At 45.3% G+C, this 19504-nt stretch overlaps 1 protein-coding gene across 9 annotated transcripts in view; it reads right to left on the reverse strand.

Moving 5' to 3' along the window:
• The window catches only part of NAV2 (neuron navigator 2), a 766628-nt gene that overhangs the window by 334085 nt on the left and 413039 nt on the right, over nucleotides 1-19504 (reverse strand). Inside the window, exon 1 of one of the 9 annotated variants that reach the window (XM_050755339.1) lies at nucleotides 7438-7605. The exons of the other annotated variants lie outside the window; for them this stretch is intronic. Within the exon in view, the coding sequence (XP_050611296.1) occupies nucleotides 7438-7488 (51 nt within the window). The 5' untranslated portion in view covers nucleotides 7489-7605. Of the gene's footprint in view, nucleotides 1-7437; nucleotides 7606-19504 lie in introns of those variants that run through there. 9 annotated transcript variants of the gene reach the window in all.

The raw sequence follows: 19504 nt of genomic DNA on the forward strand, positions 1-19504 counted from the left end.
AATATCCTCAACCCCTTCCCAAGCACAGAGATATGAAAAAGAGTGATTCTTGCTGTTGATCTGATGATGATGATGATGATGAGTTTCTGTTGACTGTTTATGAGGTGTCAGGTCCTGTACTGAGTGCTTTACTTGCATTATCTCATTTAATTCTCACAAAATCCCCATTAGGTGTGCATAATACATGAGGAAACTGAGCTACAGAGAGGTTAAATGATTATTCCAAGCTCTCACAGACAGTGGTGGAACCCGGGATTTGAATGTAGGTCTGCCTGACAGCATACTATCTCTCACACTTGGAGTGATTAAGTGCAACTATAAGTGCAACTTACTCTGCCCGAGACAGGACCAACTTACAACTGCATCTCAATTATCAAAGGGAATGCAATTATCATTACTACTCCCTTTCACTCTCAGAAGTATCTTGGTTTGCATCATAAACTATATAGTCACCTGGTATAATGCCTGAGGAGTGTCAATAATAATAATAATAATTACTATTATTATTACACAATATTCATGTCACTTTTGCAATAAAGCCCCTCTTTTTCTTTCTTTTTTTTTTTTTTTTTTTTTTTTGAGATGGAGTTTTGCTTTTGTTGCCCAGGCTGGAGTGCAATGGCGCCATCTCGGCTCACCGCAACCTTCGCCTCCTGGGTTCAAGTGGTTCTCCTGCCTCAGCCTCCTGAGTAGCTGGGATCACAGGCATGCACCACCATGCCCAGCTAATTTTGTATTTTTAGTAGAAATGAGGTTTCTCCATGTTGGTCAGGCTGGTCTTGAACTCTCGACCTCAGGTGATCTGCCCACCTCAACCTCCCAAAGTGCTGGGATTACAGGCATGAGCCACCACGCCCAGCCAATAAAGCCCCTCTTAACCATCCTACATTACAGGTAACCTCCACCATTCCTCCCCATCCTTCTCACCCTGCTATATTTTTCTTAATATAATAGCATTCATCACCATAAAAAGTAACATGTTTTGCTTATCATCTCTTTCTTCCAGTAAAATATAGGTACAAAACTTTTTTGTTTACTCATGTATTTCCTAGTTCCTAGAAGATGTTTCATAAATGTGTTGGATGAATTAAGGTAACATCATGATCATCATCATTATAACAATGGCTAACATTTATTGAGCATTTACTGTGTGCTTGGATGCTGCTCTAAATACATGTATCTTCTCAAACAACCCTAACAATCTTGAATTTGGAATGATTATCATCATAATTTTACAGATGAAGAAACTGGGGCTTAGAGAAATAAAGCAATATTCTCCCCAGGTCACGCAGATCATTGGCAGATCTAGGAGGGAAGGGGGGTTGACTGTCCCCAGTATCTATGCATAAAGCCACTGTTCAAAGTCTGATAGCAAAGGTACCACATCCACCAGCAGCTCAAGGATTTAGAGAATCAGAGGAGGGTTCACACTACTGCCTGTCAGGGTTTTAAAGCCCTCCCTTTTAAGAAGTCAGGGAGAGTTTCTTAAAAAAGGGGGACACAATATGAGTTTCAAAGGATGGGGTGATAATATGGAGAGATGGAAGAAGCGTGAAACTGGAAAATCACCGGGCCAAACACGCTGATTGGAACTAACAGCTTCTATGTGGAAGCTCTGCTGAAGAAGACCTAAAACACTGCTAAGTGTTTTAGGAGTTGGACTTCATCCACTAGTGGACTGGATCCCACAAAGATTGGAACGAGAAATCAGTAGTCTTGAATCCTGAAACTTCACATCAGGAACAATGCCAGAAAAATAGGCAAAGCTACAGCTATGAAACAAAACTCGCCCCTGGACCCTCTACAGACATACACACCTTCTTAAGCCCAGGAAACATACTGGAGCTGGTAAATCCCACTTAAAGTGCCTTGCTTTCTTATAGATTCATTTGTGCCACAGGTCCTATCATGTTCCCGGTGAGCACACAGCTCATCTCTCACTATGACAAAGATAATGTACAATGCAGGTGCTTACCCTTCTCCCACTCCACAGTGTTACAACCAGACATATTATTTTTGGTCACAAGGGCAATCCTCTACTACATCCTAGCCCACCCAAATATCTCCATCACACCTTCTTGTTACCCTGTTTAAACGGTATCTGTCAACTCGTTCTAACCCTTCACTCTAACACCCATTCTTAGTGGGAGGTCAGGCTCTTCCACTGCCTTTCCACCTCCCTGGCTGCTGCTCTTATATCAGAGCGAGCATTTCTGTAACAATCTCTGAATCAAAAAGAACAACCCTTGGGAACAGCACCTGGGTCACCCAGCCCAGATCTCTGGGCTGGCAGCTAGATAGATGATGGCAGCCTGGTCCATGTGTCCTGGAGAGTCTTAGCGACCCTGAAGAAAAGCTTCATGCTTTTCTTAGCGACCCTGAAGAAAAGCACATGCCTTCTGGGTGGTTGGCATTATATTACAGGAGCCAGAAACAAAACAATTTTTTTTCCTGGCTTCACACAAAAACAATTGCATAAGTAATGTAAGCACTGGCAGGTCACCAAAGGGACCAATTATAAATCTCTACTTCTCTATTAACACACAAATGAAAGAAAATGTGTTACCTCAAAATGTCATTAAGAGGAAGTCACTTACTAATTTCAGAGGCTTTCTCTCCTCTCCTCCCAATATTCCCTTCTTTATTTTCCTAGTAACTAACCAAAGTCAAAACCTTCCTTACATGCTTTGGTTTCAATTCAGAAAAGTACATCAAGGCTATGATGGTTCATTACCCATAGTTGAAATGCATATGGAAATATTCCTGTATATTCCAACCTGCTTTCTCAAGGAAAGAATGGAATTCCTTGCCCTTGAGATTTTGGGGAATTAGTAGAAAATGGACATGATTTCAGTACCTGGGAGATGGTCAAATCTATGCCAGTTACAATTAGTGGAAAGCAGGGGAAAGTCCTAGAAGTCCCTAAGAGTGGAAATGACTGTTATTTTCTAGCCAAAGGTGGTAAAATACTTTCATGTGAGTGTTAACGAGCTTTAGTTAGGAAAAAAAACAGAAGTTGTTAAGATGAGAATCAGTCTATACATGTAAAGAGCTGAAGCAAGCTGATGGATGTGTTAATTAGTTTGATAGTGGGAATCATTTCATAATGTACGCATATATCAAATCATCACATTGTACAGCTTAAATATATACAATTTTTATTTGGCAATTAAGCCTCCGTAAAGTTAGGGATTAAAAAAAAAAGCTAAAGGAGCATTTGTCTTTTAAACACAGCACCTGGAAGCCCAGGAGCTCTGCAGGGCGCACAGCATCCTGGCCTTTGGGAGGGAGCAATATAACTACAGGGAGGCAGACAGAGCCCTTTAACCCACTGACCTCTTTTAATCTGCTTGTTAGCCAGGCTGCGGACAGGCCCAGGGGGTCTTTGACCAATGCCTCTCTGGGGAAAGGTCAAAGGTCTGGGGCACATTCCCTCATCATCATTATTCTCAATTATTCTTCATACAGAGCCATGTTCTCCTTCATTTTGAGGAAGAGCCCCCATAAGTGTTTTCCAAGACGCTGAAGGGTGATGACTCAACCCATCCCCACTTTCTTCTCCACCTCCCTCCCAGGATGTCCCTGATCAAAGGGGCTAAGAGGGGATTGCAGTGAACAGAGAGGCCCCTCACAGAGAGAACTGCAGCAGTGAGCACAGGCGTCTATACTGCACACTCACGCAGACCCACCTCAGCAGCAGGCTCTGCAGCGCACTAGGAGGCATCCAGGGTATCTGATACAGCAGTTCAAGGCACAGCCTTTGCCATCAGACAAAGCAGCCCTTTTAAAGTTACGAGCTCTGGAATCTTAGGCAAGTCATTTAACTCTCTGAGCCTTAATTTCCTTATCTGAATAATGGAGATAATAACAGTTTTTATTTCAGAGGATTGTAGAGAAGATGAAATAGAATCATGCACATAAAGCTCAAAGTAAAGGTTCAGCACATTAGCTATTAATATGATTTTAGCAGTAATTTTAAAAAATCTTTCCTTGATGATAAATGTAACATATGAGCATTGTACAAAATTTAGAAAATAAGGAAAAGTATAAACAAAAAATAAAAAATAAGCCAAAACAACAACAACAACAACAAAACTAGTCCTGGTAACTTCCCCCACAAGAGCTTGGCACTATTGACTTTTGGGAATGTTTCTGTTGAGTCTTTTCTCTGTGCGTGGAGAAATGCACACACTACTGGTTCATCTTGTCAACATAAGAGCAACCATTCACTGCCCAATAACTAACTGCAGAACCCTAAGCTCAAATCTGGATACATTTTTTCCCCATTTTTTACTGTAATTCTGTGAGGTGCTACAGTCTCCACTTACAATGAGAAAACCAAAGGTCAAACAGGTGAAGCAACTGGCCCATGTCACAGGGCAGTGGCTCCTGTGCAGAGCTCTGGCTGCAGGTCTCTCTGACTGGACTACCCGCACTCCGTGCATTAGCACAGGCTGCCAGAGGGGCCTCTCTCAGTGCCCTTCCTCTTGCCATTCTTGGGCTCTACCACTCCTCAAATAATACCAGCTGCTCCAGAAGTGTCCTTATTGTTTCTCCTTGCTCTGCCTAAGTCCAAAGAATCTAAAAGAAGGGAACTAGGGTGGGGAGGGAAGGTGGTAAGAATGTCAGAACCACCCACGGTATGCTCTGTGGCTGTGCCCCAAGCTTATCCCCTCCCAGTGGGTGCTTTGGGCCTGGGCAGTCACCTCCTCTCACTTTCATCAAAGGCCTGTGACCCTGTCAGATGGGATTTGGACAGATGTAGGATCTACCAGCTACTGCCTTCTCTCCTAGGTGGGCAGGTGCATTTCTGACATTCCCCTGCAGAGATAACATATAAAGATGCAAGTTTTGCCTCTAATTACTCTGGGCCTTATTTTTGATCCAATTAGCCTTAAAATAGAACATGAAACAAGACCTTTAATTTTACTATTCAAACAAAACAATTGATTTTCAATCTGTGGGTTAACTGATTTCATGTTTATTGAAGTGCATCAATGATAAAAGTTCAGGCACCCACCTCTGGCCCCAGGCCCCATTCTGGAGCAGTTATTCACACACAATTGACTTCCAAGATGTTCCCAGGGAGGTCCTTCCTGCTGAGGGCCACTAATGATTCAAAGGTAAGAAAGGTTTGTTTTCCCAGAGCCCATAAGAACAACCATTCACCCAACAGTACAACGTAGAGTGGGGACAGAGATTATGTCTCATTTACCATTGAAGAAAATAATGATAGTTCCCATTTAATAGACAATCATGCTTCAGACTCTATGCTGGATCATGTTCCTATGTCATTTCATCTTTTCACAACCTGGGGAAAGAGAGTTGTAAAACAGCCTTTTACAAAACAGGAAAACTGATTCAGGAATTAGTAAGTGGCAAGGCTGGAATTCAAAGCAAGAATCATCTGCAAGCAAAATCTTTCATGATGAACACAGGCACCAAGGCTGTGCTCTGCACAAAATACACAACAAATAAAGGGTAAATTGATCAATCAATAAGTGCATGAACAAAAAACAAACTAATGATATTTCAGCTAATGATGTATCAATGGTTCCTAGCATTCACAGAAAAGCTGAGGCTCATCATTGAGGATATCTGAGGCTATCTGGATGCCAAGACCCAGTCATGCCTCTTCCTGCCTGGGCTCTGGGGCAGTGGGATACACGGGACAGAAACTGCAACACCCTCAGGGCTTCCCAGTTGCTTGAGCTCCTCTAGCCCCTCCTCCACCTCATGGGGAAAGGGTACTTTGGTGGACCATAACTACCTTGGGTGGTCCTCACAGTTAATTTGAAAAGCGAGACAGGTCTAAAGATTCAGACAGACCCAATAAAGGCTGACCTCTGACCCGGGTTGAGGAAAGCTCCCTCCATAGACTAAATGGGCAGCAATATCGGAGTGGAGAAGACATCCCAGCCCTTACCACGGCCACCTGCCACCAAGCTCCAGAAGCCATCCCCTGGGAGGCTCCACGTTCTCCCTGCCTGGCAAATCATTCTTTTTTTTCTTTTTAAGAAAGCATTTAGGTTTGGCAATCTGACCCTATGCAGTTCAGATCAGAACCCAGCTTTCCTATGCTGCCTGTTAGAGTGGCATCTCAGGTATGGCTTGGAGAGAAATTATGTGAAACTCTGGCCTCTTCCACAGCAGTCTGGTTGGAGAAAGATTCCAGGAAAGGATTAGGGAGCTGGAATCATGACATAGTACAGCAAAGGTGCATAACGTCTGCTAATGTTACAGCACATTAAACGAAGTTGTAAAATAGTAGCTTAAAGTTAGGCAGGCCAAACATAACACAAGAAGTACGAAAAGCAAGGTGCCATTTTTCCAACAAATAAGTTCATTATATGAAGACCTAGCTTTGGTTGATCTAGCATCTTGGTATCCAATGCAGCTGCTGTGACTTTCTCTCTCTCTCTCTCTTTTTTTTTTTTTTTTTTTTTTTTTTTTTTTTTTTGGTAGCATCTTTAAAGACCTCACACCAGCAAGCATACATTCCAGTTTATTAATCACACCTATTTCTTATTGAGTCCTTTTTATATGCCAGGCAATCTACAAATACGATTTCTTATCCAGGCACTAGTTCTACCAGGTGGGAACTTGCCCCATTTTACTGAGAAGGAAACTGACATCCAAGGGGGTTAAGCGACTTGGCCACAGCACTGGCTGACTTTAATGGGGGAATTATGGTCCCCGCCAGTTGAAACTATCCGATAAAAAAACAATTCACAAAAGCAAAACCCAGAGATTTCCGATCACATTTCCTCTTTGGGATGGAGAAACAACTCAGGCTTCTTTGGGCAGCAAGGAAAATCCTGCTATTCTCAGCTCTCCGGGGAGTGATAGGCGGTTATTTTTGAAAACGGAGGAGGGAAAAAGTACCTGCACCCTGGATGGTTCTTTGCAAGCTTGAAAGAGAACTAAGGCATTGTGAGAGGCGGGAGGAGGACGCGGGGCATACTCACTCACTCGGGGTTCATGTATTCCCCACAGACAAGCCAAACCGCAATAGAGATCAATAGCCATGTGCACCCCAAAGTATCAAGACACAATGAGGGCTCGGGGAAGGCGGACCACGCTGTCCCGGGACAGACTGTGAGGGCGCAGACCTGCTCGTAGGAGACAATCCCAGCGTGTGCAACCCAAGAGAGCTCCAGGAATTCGTAGGTGGAAGGGACGGAGAGATAATGCAGCCCAGTCCCACCTCCCTTCAATGACTCACAACCACAGACATACACACATCGACTTTCCTGGTTTAAACACACACACCTCCCCTGAGATCTAGCTTCAAAACAATAAGGGAAATACCAAGTGCGGAATGCATTTCAGGGGCTTTCCACCATCCGGGCCAGTTCCTAAAGGGGATGGGGGGTGGGGTGGGGGATTAAAAAGTAGAGCAGAGCCCAGGGGGTGCGGTCTGCAATCCACCCTTACCAGCTTCATGGTGGTGTTATTCTGTTCCCAGCGCCACAGCATCACGCTCATCTTACTTCAGGGCGAGGAAGGAAGGGGCAGAGGAAAAAGGAGGAGGGGGAAAAAAAAAAAAGCCGAAGCACCTGCCCGCGCGCCCGGCAGGTCTGGCCGTCCAGTCCCGGGTCTCTTGGCCGCGGCCCCTCCAGGCATCCCCGGCGCCCGCAGCCGCCTCGCCCCCGCCCCGGGGCAGCTGCTGCGCGCGGGGACCCTACCCAGGAGCCCGGCGCCCGCCCGCGCTGCCCGGCTCTCGTGCCTCCCTCGCTCGCTCCCCGCCGGCCTCCCCGCCTCCGCCAAATCAAACAACTCCCCCTGTGTCCAAGCGCCCGCTCTTCGCAGCGCGGAGGCCGCTGGGGCCGCGGCGGCCGGGGGCGGAGGGGGGGGTCTGAGGCTGGTGAGATCCCCGCCCCCTAGCTGGCCCGCGGGGCGCTCCGCGTGGCCCCCGGCGCTTCAGTGGGCCTTTCGCCACTGCCGCGGGTGGGCGTGAAGGGGGAAAAGATGGTCGGAGTTGGTGGGAGGATACTTAACTATTTCGGGGAGGGCGTGGGTAGTAGGGAGAGCCTTGGGCAGAAGATGGGTAGGGGTGAGGCAGGGGGAAGGGGCTGTGGAGTTCGTGGCTCCCGGGTCCCCATGAGTTCTTAGCCCAGACATCAGCGGGCGCCTCACTATGCGCGCTCATCTCCATCCGCATTTTCTTTCTGCACCGAACTCACGCAAGTTGGCAGAGCCGCCTCCCCCTGGAGCAGCTGGAACTATGGCTGCAGGATGGATGCATTTCTGACCCCCGCAACCCTAATCTCACACACACACACACACACACACACACACACACACACACACACACACACACACCCACCCCAGCCCACACGCTGCGTCCCCAGCAACATTTATTTCCTGCCACGTGAAGGACAGAGTTTAGGTATTTCCAAACACACCTGGTCTGGCCGCTGCTGGAGAAAGGCCATTCAAGGCCCTCTGGAGAGGAGGAGGGGTCAGGCAGCGACAGAGGAGGCAGCCTGTGGCCTTTGTTTCCTCTTCTGCCTGCTCCACCTGCCACAGGCCCCGGGTGCCTTCCTTTGAGGACTGGGATCTCCCCACCTTTCTGCCCAACTCTTGTCCTGGGTCCAGCCTCCTCTTATCTGGCAGTGACCCTCCAGGGGTCCCCAGCAACTTTCGGTATCCTGAAAAGGCTCAAGAATCCTTCAGCTCCCCAAGGCAAGATGGCACTATCCACCCAGACCTTGGAGCTTGTTTCTGATTTGGGCAGCCATGACATCCTAGGATGGGAATCCTGGCTCTCCCCGACTGGTAGAGAGTTATAATGAGAAATCATGGATTGCCTTATTATGTATTCATTTCCGTAGTCAAAACTGTTCATAATGAGGAAAGGTGATAAAATTGGTCCTAATCTTTTTCATCCTAATCTTTAAAACATGCCAATTAGATCAACCTGTCACCCTGCCTAAACCTTTCAGGACTTGATTTCCTTTCAGAGTTTAAAAATCCCAGCTCTCTTCTATGACCTGCAACCTGGTCTCCCACCCTCTGTCCCTGGCCGGCTATGTTGCAGCAACAGTGGCCATCTTTCTTTATCTCAAACACATCCAAATCGTTCCTACCTCAGGACCTCTGCACATGATAGTCCCTCTCCCTGGAGCACTGTTTCCCCCTAGACTTGCCCATGGTCTCGTGTCTAATGTCACCTCTTCAGGGGGACTTCTGACTCCTAATGTCGAACCTTCTCATTCCCACACTCTTTTCCACTCCATTACTGTTGTCTCGTCGCCATTGTTTTGCCTCTCAGTTAACTTAGCTAACCTGTATTCTTGTTTCTTTTCTCCCTTGTCCCACTAGACTACAAATTCCAACAACCTTTTCTGTCTTGTTTCCCTGCTGTTCCCCAGTGCCCAGAACAGTGTGTGGCCCATAGTGGGAGCTCAGTAAATGTTTCCCAAATGAAAGACTGTTGATGATTGTCCTAGTGTAAGTCCATGCAGCTTCCTCTACAGCTAGGACTGAGCCAGACCCAGGCAGCAGATTCCACATCCTGCCTCAGGCCCTAACTTAGACTGAATGACTACAAGAGGCCCTTCTATGTACATCTCTACACGTATTTCTGAAGAATGAAACAGAGGCAGCAATATTTGCTGTCTCAAGGGAAGGGGCACAGACTAGGACAACATATCAGAAATGAGAGAGCATATGTCATTTGAAAAAGCATATTCTGTATTAAAATATATTTATATAATTGGAAAACAAATCCTAAAATAACGGTTTTTTTCCCCCAAAAATAAAGCTTGACAAATCTTATTGGCTAAGAGAGCAAAACACAAGATATCTCTATCACAGTTTTTTAAGGCCAAGAGTTCCTTGGAGTTGAGTGGGTGGAAGAAGAATCCAAAATCCTGATTGTGTGAAAATGCTGCAAGATCAGGGATTTATACATTTTCTGGAAAAACATCATTAGGTTCATTATACTTTCTAGGATAGCCACAGCATTTATGAACTATACATCTGCAGAAAGTCACTGAATGAGCTCCTAGTTTTTAATCTTTGCTGGAAAAAGGTGAAAAAATACTACTCATGGTACAAGGAGAGATGGGATGGTGTGGAGGGAGATACAGAATGTACCAGCCTCAGCTTTAATTAAAGACAATAAAGCCTGTGACCTTTCCCTTCAGATCTCACACACCTTAGGTCATAGGTATTCTAGCTCATTTAGCAAACACTCCTTGAGCATCTACCATGATACATTTACCCAGCTTTGCCCAGGGTGTTGAGAGTCAGGGAGGATTCCTTGTCTGGGGTATGTGTCTGTGTGTGTGTCCCTACCATGCACACACACAGTCTAGTAAGAAAATGGACAAATACACCAACAGTTGCAATGTAATGAAACAGGTGCTACAAAAGAGGGTGTATAGTGTACAGCTGGGTCATAAAGAAAAAAACTGGCTGAGTGCAGTAGCTCACACCTGTAATACTGGCACTTTGGGAGGCCAAGGTGTGAGGATTGCTGAGTCTAGGAGTTCAAGACCAGACTGAACAACATAGTGAGACCTTGTCTAGACAAAAAATTTAAAAAATTAGCCAGGCGTGACTGTACATGCCTTAGTCCCAGCTACTTGGAAGGCTAAGGTGGGAGGATCATTTGTGCCCAGGAGTTTGAGGCTACAATGAGCTACGATGGTTCCACTGTACTCCAGCCTGAGCAACAAAGTAAGACCTCTGCAAACTCTGCAAAAAGAAAAAAGAAAAGAACAATGCACAAGGCTGGGGAGCATGGAAGGACTTCACAGAGGTGATGCTGACCTGCTTCTGGCAGGTTTGACAAGAGGAGAGAAGCATCTCAGGAAGGTGGAATAGCATGTGCAAGGGCGTAGAGGGGTGAAAGTTCATGGCAGGTTCTGTGTGTTCACCTCACATGGGGTTATTTGGTAGGCTGGGACAAGCAAGATTGCTGTAAAGGAGACTCTGTTCTTAATTCTTATAAATCAGGGGGATGATTTGTCCAAGCTCCCATTTTAAGAAGACCTAAGAACAGCAAGAAGATAGCTTTAAACAGATAGAGGCTGGAGGAAGGGAGACCAATTACATGTCTGTTGAAATCATGCTGGAGATGGGTATGAGCACCCAAAGAAGAAGAGGTGAGTGGAAAAGATGACTGATGTCACCAGCATGATGGTATGGGTGGTTCCAAAGGGTAATGGCTGTGAGTTCACAGGTGTCAGGACCTTGTAGATTTGCAGAGACAGAAATAGCTTCTTAAAACCTCCTCATCCACCAAACCTCTCCTACCACCTTTCTCCTTCCTTCCATTTCCATACTCTTCCACCAAGACCTTTGATGTGAAGTAGTGGAAAGAGATCAGTCTGTGTTGACCACCTGGAACAATGCTTGTGAAGGTCTGCCCTGAAGTGCGGTCTGGTTCCTTCCAGCTGTTGGCCTCTTTATTCAGTTCATGGCTTTCTGACCCATCCCCTGGGCCTGACAATTCAGTGTTGTCCCTGGCAGGTAGCTCCTCACTGCTAGCTTAGCCTATTTCCCTAAGCATGACCATTCTTGAACTCTCATGGTAGCCACGAGGTAGGGCCCCAGTGTTCTGGTACTGTGGAGCCCCTGGTGGGGCTGACCACTCAGAGTCTGGATCTGCCTGTCACTGAGTGGTGTCCTCTGTTCCAGACCTTTCCCATCCCACCATCCAAGAGGCCTGTCCCACATTGTTCAATCACTCAACACTCCCATGTCTGCCTCCCATGCTTCTCTGAATTTTCAGCACCTGCCCAGCTATGGCAGCCACATGACAAATATCTCCTGAATGAAAGTTGGACTGCCCATCTTGCTCATCAAGGCAGAATGAAGAGGAGATCAGGCCAGGAGGCAGGGTTGAAGCCTGGCATCCCAAAAGGTGCCACTGGTGTTTCCTTGAGCAAGAGCTACTCATCAGTGGACCTTCTTTTCTTCACTAAGAAACTGGTGATCTATAAAGTTCCTTCTCACTCCTAAATTCTGCAAGCCCAGCCCCTGTCTGATAAACTAATTTGTGTCCAGCTGTTAATGGCTTAATGTGTTTCCCAGATAACGTACTTCAGTTTAACAGGGGTCTTCCACTCTTTCAGCCAAAGCGATGACTAATGGGAAAAAGCTCAGACAAGGTGGGGGCCGGCTGGGAGAACTTCAGACAAAGTAGGCTCTCTAGACTGCTCCCATGCATGATGTGGGCTGACGCCACTCTACCCACGCATGAGGCAAGGCCGATGGGGGGATGTCAGCTTTTACATGGTCTTAGAATGACAAAAGAAGGGTCAGAAGCAGTGTGGCACCCCATGGGGAGGAGGGAATGAGCTAGATAGCTTGTCAGAGCAAGCCCATTTTGCTTCCAAATAGCTGGGCTTGAATATAAAAATACCACAGAAGAGCTTCACATTGCCTGTCACATGAAAATCCTAGCCATAGTAGTGGCTATTTATTGAGCATGGTACAGGACACCTTTCACTTACTCATCACAGCAATACTGAAAAGGATCCTTTTTCCTATTTTGCAGATAAAGGCTTAGAGAGGGAGAGTGATTGGTCCTCTTCATCTGACTTGAAAGCCACCAAACAGGAGTAAAACTCAGGCCTCCCTGCCTGGTCCCCTATATCTGCAGTTGTCTGCATTACTGTCATATTACATGCAGGAAATGAAACCCCAGAAATGCCATCTCTGGCATAATGAAGGCAAACTGTGTGCAGACATTTTTGCAAGTAGCTTAAAGACTTCAAGTCTCCTTCCTTCTCTGGGGGTACCCAGAGACCTTGGAAAGAAAAGAAGAAGATATATAAAAATTAAAATAAAAGGCTTGTGGAAGTACGCAGCTGGTAGGCTTTTCAGAACTTGAGAGTCGAATTTAAGAAAAGTACTAATCCTTCCTAGAGAAGAAAGGACTCCTGTCCACAAGTCAGCAACAAGGAAGGCCTGAGCACAAGAGGTGCCATCTCCCCTCCACCAGCCTTGGAGGGGAGTAAGCCTCCTACCAAAAGGTCAGCCTTGGAACACTGGGGTCTGCAGGGGGTTGAAGGCTGTTGGAGGGTTTGAAAGTAAGACGTATGGCTTTCAGGAGGGCAGACACAATGTCACACTGACAAGCCTACGAATGAATGAATACGCCCCCAGAAAGGGCTGGGTTGGGCTAGCAAAGGATTTCTCTCCCTCCTCTCTTCCCTTTTCTTTTTTCTTGAGATAAAGAATTATGTAAAGGGATCTCTGCATTGCATATACTAAATGCCACTGCATTTATTATGTTCCCTTGACAGGGTTTAATTTGTCACTTCCTGGCTCCCCCCACAACTCAGATACTTTCTTCCTTCTAATGGTGGGGGTCAAGTGAGGGTCAAGAATTTCTAGGTGTAGTGTCTCCTATCACCCCTCCCAAAGTCCCTGTGGGCTGCCTACTCTTCTGGAGTAGGTCATGCATGGTCACACCTCCATGCCTTTGCTCAGGCTGTTCCCTCAGCATGGAATGTTTTTCCTTCCATTCTCTACCAGTTGATATCATGTTGATCTGTCAAGACTCAGAGCAAAACTAACTGCTAGTGAATTCTCAGATCCTTTCCACTCATGGGAAGTGTGTATATACTCTTAGTACTTTGCTTCTATCTGCTCTATGGTCTTTATAACAGTATAATTCCTCTTATAGTAGGGGAGGGGTACATTTCATTCATTGTTACGGATGTCAGCAATGACATTAATATTATTACAACTGGATTATAAGTTGCTTAGGAACAGGTACTCTATTTTATTCATCTTTGTATACTCAGAATAGTACTTGGCTTATCATTGGTATAATTAATAGAATTAACAGATTCAGTGTCAGGGCTATAGGGAATTTAAAGATCATCCCATCCTACTCCCTAATTTTCCAGAAGAATCTGAGTCCCCTATATAGACCCGTTTCCACTGTACCATCAAAAATGTAATGAAAATAAACTGCACTGAAACAGGAAGCCAGAAATACTAGGCACAAAGGCATCTTGGGTGAGACCTCAGGAAGAAATCAGAAATTCATGATGCCCTCACCAGGCTAAAGATTCACTTGTTTGCTAGGAATCTGGATATGTACTTGACATTTTCTTTTAAATATTACCAGAAGGAGAGCTTTTGGAGAGCGAAGATTATGTGTCATTTCTCTCCATAGCCCTCAAAACACTGTGAAACATAGAAGGCACTCAGGGTAAAAAATAAGTTTCAGGATGAATGAATGAATAATTGAAGACTAATTTGAAAGCTCCAGGGTAAGTGGTTTTTTACTTATTCAAGCAGACAAACTGGTCCCAAGTAACCCAGGGCACATATCCCAAGAGCAGACATATGATTCCCACAAATCCAAGGGTTGCCAGGTGCCCCTGGCATTTATTTGCTCTGTTCAACATCCGGGCCTGAGGACTCCTTCTCCAACCCCCTCCCCACCCACTGCCTCAATGCAGCAGATAAGGGTTGAAATTGTGCAATCTTTGGGAGACCTCTCACCCCCTTTGAGGGGCCTCCGTGCTGCTCGACCTCCCTCCTCCCACCCTCCCAGGAGCTGCACCTCTAGGGTCAGGGCATGGGGACCTGTGATCATTTTGGGAAGTACCTTAAAGACTAATTTTAGGCATACCTAGTCTACTCAGGTGGGTTAGGGGTTCATTAAGGTGAAACAAAAATTTTTTTTAACTTAAAAAAAATTCCTGCCACAGAACTGTGGGCACAGAAATATGGATAGCTATTGTTAAAGCACTTTTAAAAGTTCAATGGCTTCTAACTTTTGTCCTCTGTTCTGGTTTTGTATTTGAATGATTCAGAGAAACAGTTTAGAAAGGAGTTGCCTTCAAACTCTCACTGGGTTGCATTGGTTTGTTGGTTTTTTGTTTTGTTTTGTTTTCGGTGGTTGTGGTTTGGTGAGGGTGAGGGTTGGTGTGGTTTTGTTTACTTTATTTTCCCTGTGGGATCAGCCCTTTCATTCTTGGCCAGTTCTGGTCACTAGGAATTAAGGTTAGCAATTTAAGAAGCAGTGTCTTTCCCAAAGGGCTGTGGTCTATGTTTCCTGGGAACTATTGAGGAACTGAGTGCCTCCCTAATAACCCTTTTGCTGTAAGGAATGTGGTTGCTAAATGCTACCTGATTGAACAATTAAAGGAAAACAAATAGCCTTGAAGTGGGTTAAAAAATTATTACCTGATGGGAGGCTTGGGAAACCTTTCCCTTAGAACAAAAACAGTAGGTAAACTAACTCCATTTTTGTTAGGCATCCTAATCCTCCCAGGAGATGGTTGTTTACAAGCACACACGCACAACGGTAGACACAATCTACTCCAGGGCTTCCTCCTTCACCCAGCCCAGGAGAGGGTGTCTCCAGTGAGCACCACTGGGGTGGGGGTGGATACTGGCACTCTGGGTCTGGTCCACAAACATGAGTTGAGGGAGGACAGGTGCATCAGCAGAAACAGAGTGTATTTGCAATCACCCTCTATCCAAAAGTCCAGAGAGACAACCTGAGAAATCCCAAAATGAAGGTGCCATTGTTTAGCAAAGGAAAACTTCAGCTGCTGCTAATGACTTGCTTTTGGCTTCTGTGCAGGTCCATGACATTGCATTGGTCGTAATTACTGCTGCTGTTGATTGACCTCAGCAGTTCTGGGCATTTCTCAGATTGTAGAGCAGAACCAGTAGGGAGGTCCTCCAGAGCAAACTCAGTTCCTTTCCACAGCTTCCTTCCTGGTCATATTCCAATGAAATGCCAACATCAAGAACTCATGATAACCTGGTTTTATGTTTTTCAAAAACACTTTCACATCAGTTATCCTGGCAATTATTCTTAGAACCGCTCTGTGAACTAAGCTGAATGGCTGGCATGGTCCCATTTTCCTGAGAAGGACACTGAAGCACAAAGAGGTTGAATGAGCTGTCCAAAGTTGCACAGCTGCTTAATGAGAGGTTCACACTAGGCCTTAGACCTATTAGCTCCTATCCAAATACCCTCCTTATAGGTTCCCAAGACAAGTGGACTTTACACAATAATGTTATTATTAGCAAAAGCAATGGTAGCAGCAACTATAGCTAATACTTCCATGTACTTCTCAGAATGGTGCCTGGTACTATATACATAAAAGTATATCTTACTGACTTATCATAGGATGTAACAATATAGGTTTGAAAATTACATTTTACAGACGGGAAAACAGGAACAAACAAGTTAAATAGCTAGCTTAAGGTCACACAGCTAGTAAGTGATACAGCGTGGATTTAAACCCTGTTTGGCTACAAAATCCACATTCTTAACCTGTGCTGTTCTGTCTCACTGTGTGGTAACCTCATAATCATAATGAGAACCTAAGAGTCATCAATAAATTCATAATATAAATATATATAAATATAGTCAACTGTACAAAACCTTTCAGTTAACTCTTTTGTTTCCCTTAGAACAAAAATAGTAGGTAAACTAACTGAAAGGTTTTGACAAATAACATGTGGCATTCCTAGTTAGTGGGGTTTTTTTCTTGTCTTTTTTGTTTGTTTGTTTGTTTTTGATGATTAGTGTTATTACTAGTAAATTTCTCATTGAATGTACCAAATTCTTTCTCAGTCCATGCAATCATAGATAGTGTTTTAAATAGCTCTGTGACCTGGGGCAAATTATAAACCTCTCTCCATCTCAACCTTCTCTTCTGTAAAATGGGTATGACCATGCTTATCTCTCAAGGTTGTCTTGAAAATCGGGTGAGATACTACATGTGAAAGCACTTGGAAAACTGTGAATTCCTAAAAACCAATTTCCCAAAATTAATTGGTGTGAAACAAAGTTTAGCTGTTTCAACAACCTTACATATGCGTCTTAACTGCAAGACTTCTAGGAGTGTAAATATGAGAGTGAGCATTCAGGATCTCCAGGAAGAAAATTAGAAATGGAGTATTTTCCAAATTTATTTGACTACAGAACCCTGTGGGTAGAGCATTTCTCAAGGTACTATGCCGAGGAATCTAATTCAGGATATGTCTCCCATGAGGCGGAATCTGGCTTGTATCTTCCCAGAAAGCTCCCCATCGCAGCAACATTCAAAGCAACCCTCAGATGCCACCTGAAGCCACCTCTAGATTTCCCTACTTAATCTTGAGACTGCACCACGAGACTTAAGCCTGAGTTTCTACCATTACAAAGATCAACCCAAGGACTACAGGATACAAGTGGGGAGAGGAAGAGGCCCTGGGGCTCCAACAGAACCATGACTAGAGACCTTCGACACTTCCACCCTAGTCCTTGTGTCCTATACACCTGTGGTGCCCAACGTTTTTGGCACCAGGGATCAGTTTTGTGGAGGACAAGTTTTCCATGGACCCGGGGGGCAGGGGATGGTTTTGGGATCATTCAAGTGCATTACATTTATTGTGCACTTTATTTCTATTACATTATAATATATAATGAAATAATTATACAACTCATCATAATGTAGAATCAGTGGGAGCCCTGAGCTTGTTCTCCTGCAACTAAATGGTCCCATCTGGGGGTGATGGGAGACAGTGACAGATCATCAGGCATTAGATACTTGTAATAAGAACCCTATTGTGAACTATGCACATGAGGGATCTAGGTTGCATGCTCCTATGAAAACCTGATGCTGCTACTGATCTGACCTGAGGCAGAGCTCAGGCAGTAAGGTGAGCAATGGGGAGCGACTGTAAGTACAGATGAAACTTCGCTCACTCACCTGATGCTTACCTTCTCCTGTGCGGCTAGGTTCCTAACAGTCCATATACTGGTACCAGTCCATGGCCTGTGGGCTGAGGACCCCTGCTATACAGAATCTGGCTTCTATCAGGCAGCCTCCTGCAGAGTCACAACCCAAAAGCCAGTCACTCAGAACGTGTAGCTGGCTCCTGACACAAAGCCAAGATTTGAAGAACGGCTCTACTGATGATAAATCTCCAACCTTCCGGCAAGGAGCAGATAGGTAAGAACAACAATGGGATTGGCCCTTCACATGGGGGCAAAATTGGAGGGGAACTCCTTTCTCTGCTCAGACTCCACTGTCCTATGGAGGTGGGGGCGAGGTGTCCAAAGTTTTTACCACTTTTTCTGATAAAAATTGCTAGCATTTATTATTTACATACCTGTCCTAGGCACTATCTAAGTGCTTTATATAAATCACCATCTTCAGTCCTCACAATAAACCTTTGAATATGGTACCACCAGCATTTTACAGTACAATGGAGGTATACAAGTATGAAACAAATTGCTAATTGTCACACAGCTTATAAATAGCGTGGCTGGAATTGCAACACAGGCCTGTCAGACTGCATAGCCTGGGACCTAAGCTTCTGTGCCTTTCTGCATTTTTCCTTAGACTAGTCCCTGCCATCCCTCCTCTACCCCATGGAGTTCACACAGAACTAGCCTGCCTCAAGACAGCCCTTTGGATATTTGAGGACAAGTGCTAAGGCTTCCTGAATCTTCTCTAGGCCAGGACAAAGGCCATGGTTCTTTCAATACTTCTTCTACCTCTTTTCCGTCCTTTGGCCACACCAGTCCATCCTTGAAAAGGCTCCTCAGGCATTCTCGGAGGGGTGCTCAGAAGCCCTTATCAGCTACCTTCTGTTGACTGAACTCATCAAACTCTACTTCACTGACTGATATTAGGCAAGCAGAGCAAACAGCACCATGGGGCTGTGCTGCTGTGAAGCAGAGAAAGGGCTGCAGAGAGGAAGTGCTGACTGCTTTTTCTTCTCTCCTTCCTGATGAGAACACGGAAAAAAACAGCCTGCCCTTCAGAGATTGCCTCCCTGTCTCTGCTTTCTCAAGGAAATGTTTTTCTGAGAGCCACTCAACATGCGTGCAGGACGCCCATCCTGGATGAAGAAGTTCCAACCACATGCGTCTGCTCTTCATAACCTGGAGGAGACCCTGTGCCCTGGCATCTCTCTCTGTTTCCCAGGATTGCTGAGGATTTGCCATCCCAGCTGGAACCCTTAGCTCTTAGAGCTGGTAAACATCAGGCTCTGCTCAGGCTCCGCAGCTTCTCTGCAGTTGGCAGGGATCAAGCCCGTCTGCAGAGAAGAGATAGACATGGGTCTGTTTTCACTGGACAGACTCGTGGTTATCTTCCCAAAGGAAGCCTAGGGGGCTGGGCTGGAAGCCTGGAGATCTGCACTACAGGCCCTCAGGGTCTGAGTGCATCCTCCAGAGACAAGCTGCTTGAATTCAAGATCTGGTCTTCCCTGGAAAGCTATGTGACTTGGGGCAAATTATTTAAATTTTTCATGTCCTGCTCTCTCATCTGCACATGTGGATTATAATGATGACTGTCTCTCAAGATTGCTGTGGGGACCATGTGAGATATGCATGTGAACACGGGGCACAGTGCCTGGCAAATGATCAGTGATCATTGAATGTTTATTGTTCCTATTGGTATTATTGCTTTATATAACTTGACTAGGGATCAAGTTATACACGGCTAGAGCATTTTTAACTTTGCAAGGACTTTCATTATTCTCTCATTTGATCCTAATAATTCAGTGAGGT

Source organism: Macaca thibetana, chromosome 14, assembly GCF_024542745.1.
Source record: "Macaca thibetana thibetana isolate TM-01 chromosome 14, ASM2454274v1, whole genome shotgun sequence".
NCBI classification, from domain to species: domain Eukaryota; kingdom Metazoa; phylum Chordata; class Mammalia; order Primates; family Cercopithecidae; genus Macaca; species Macaca thibetana.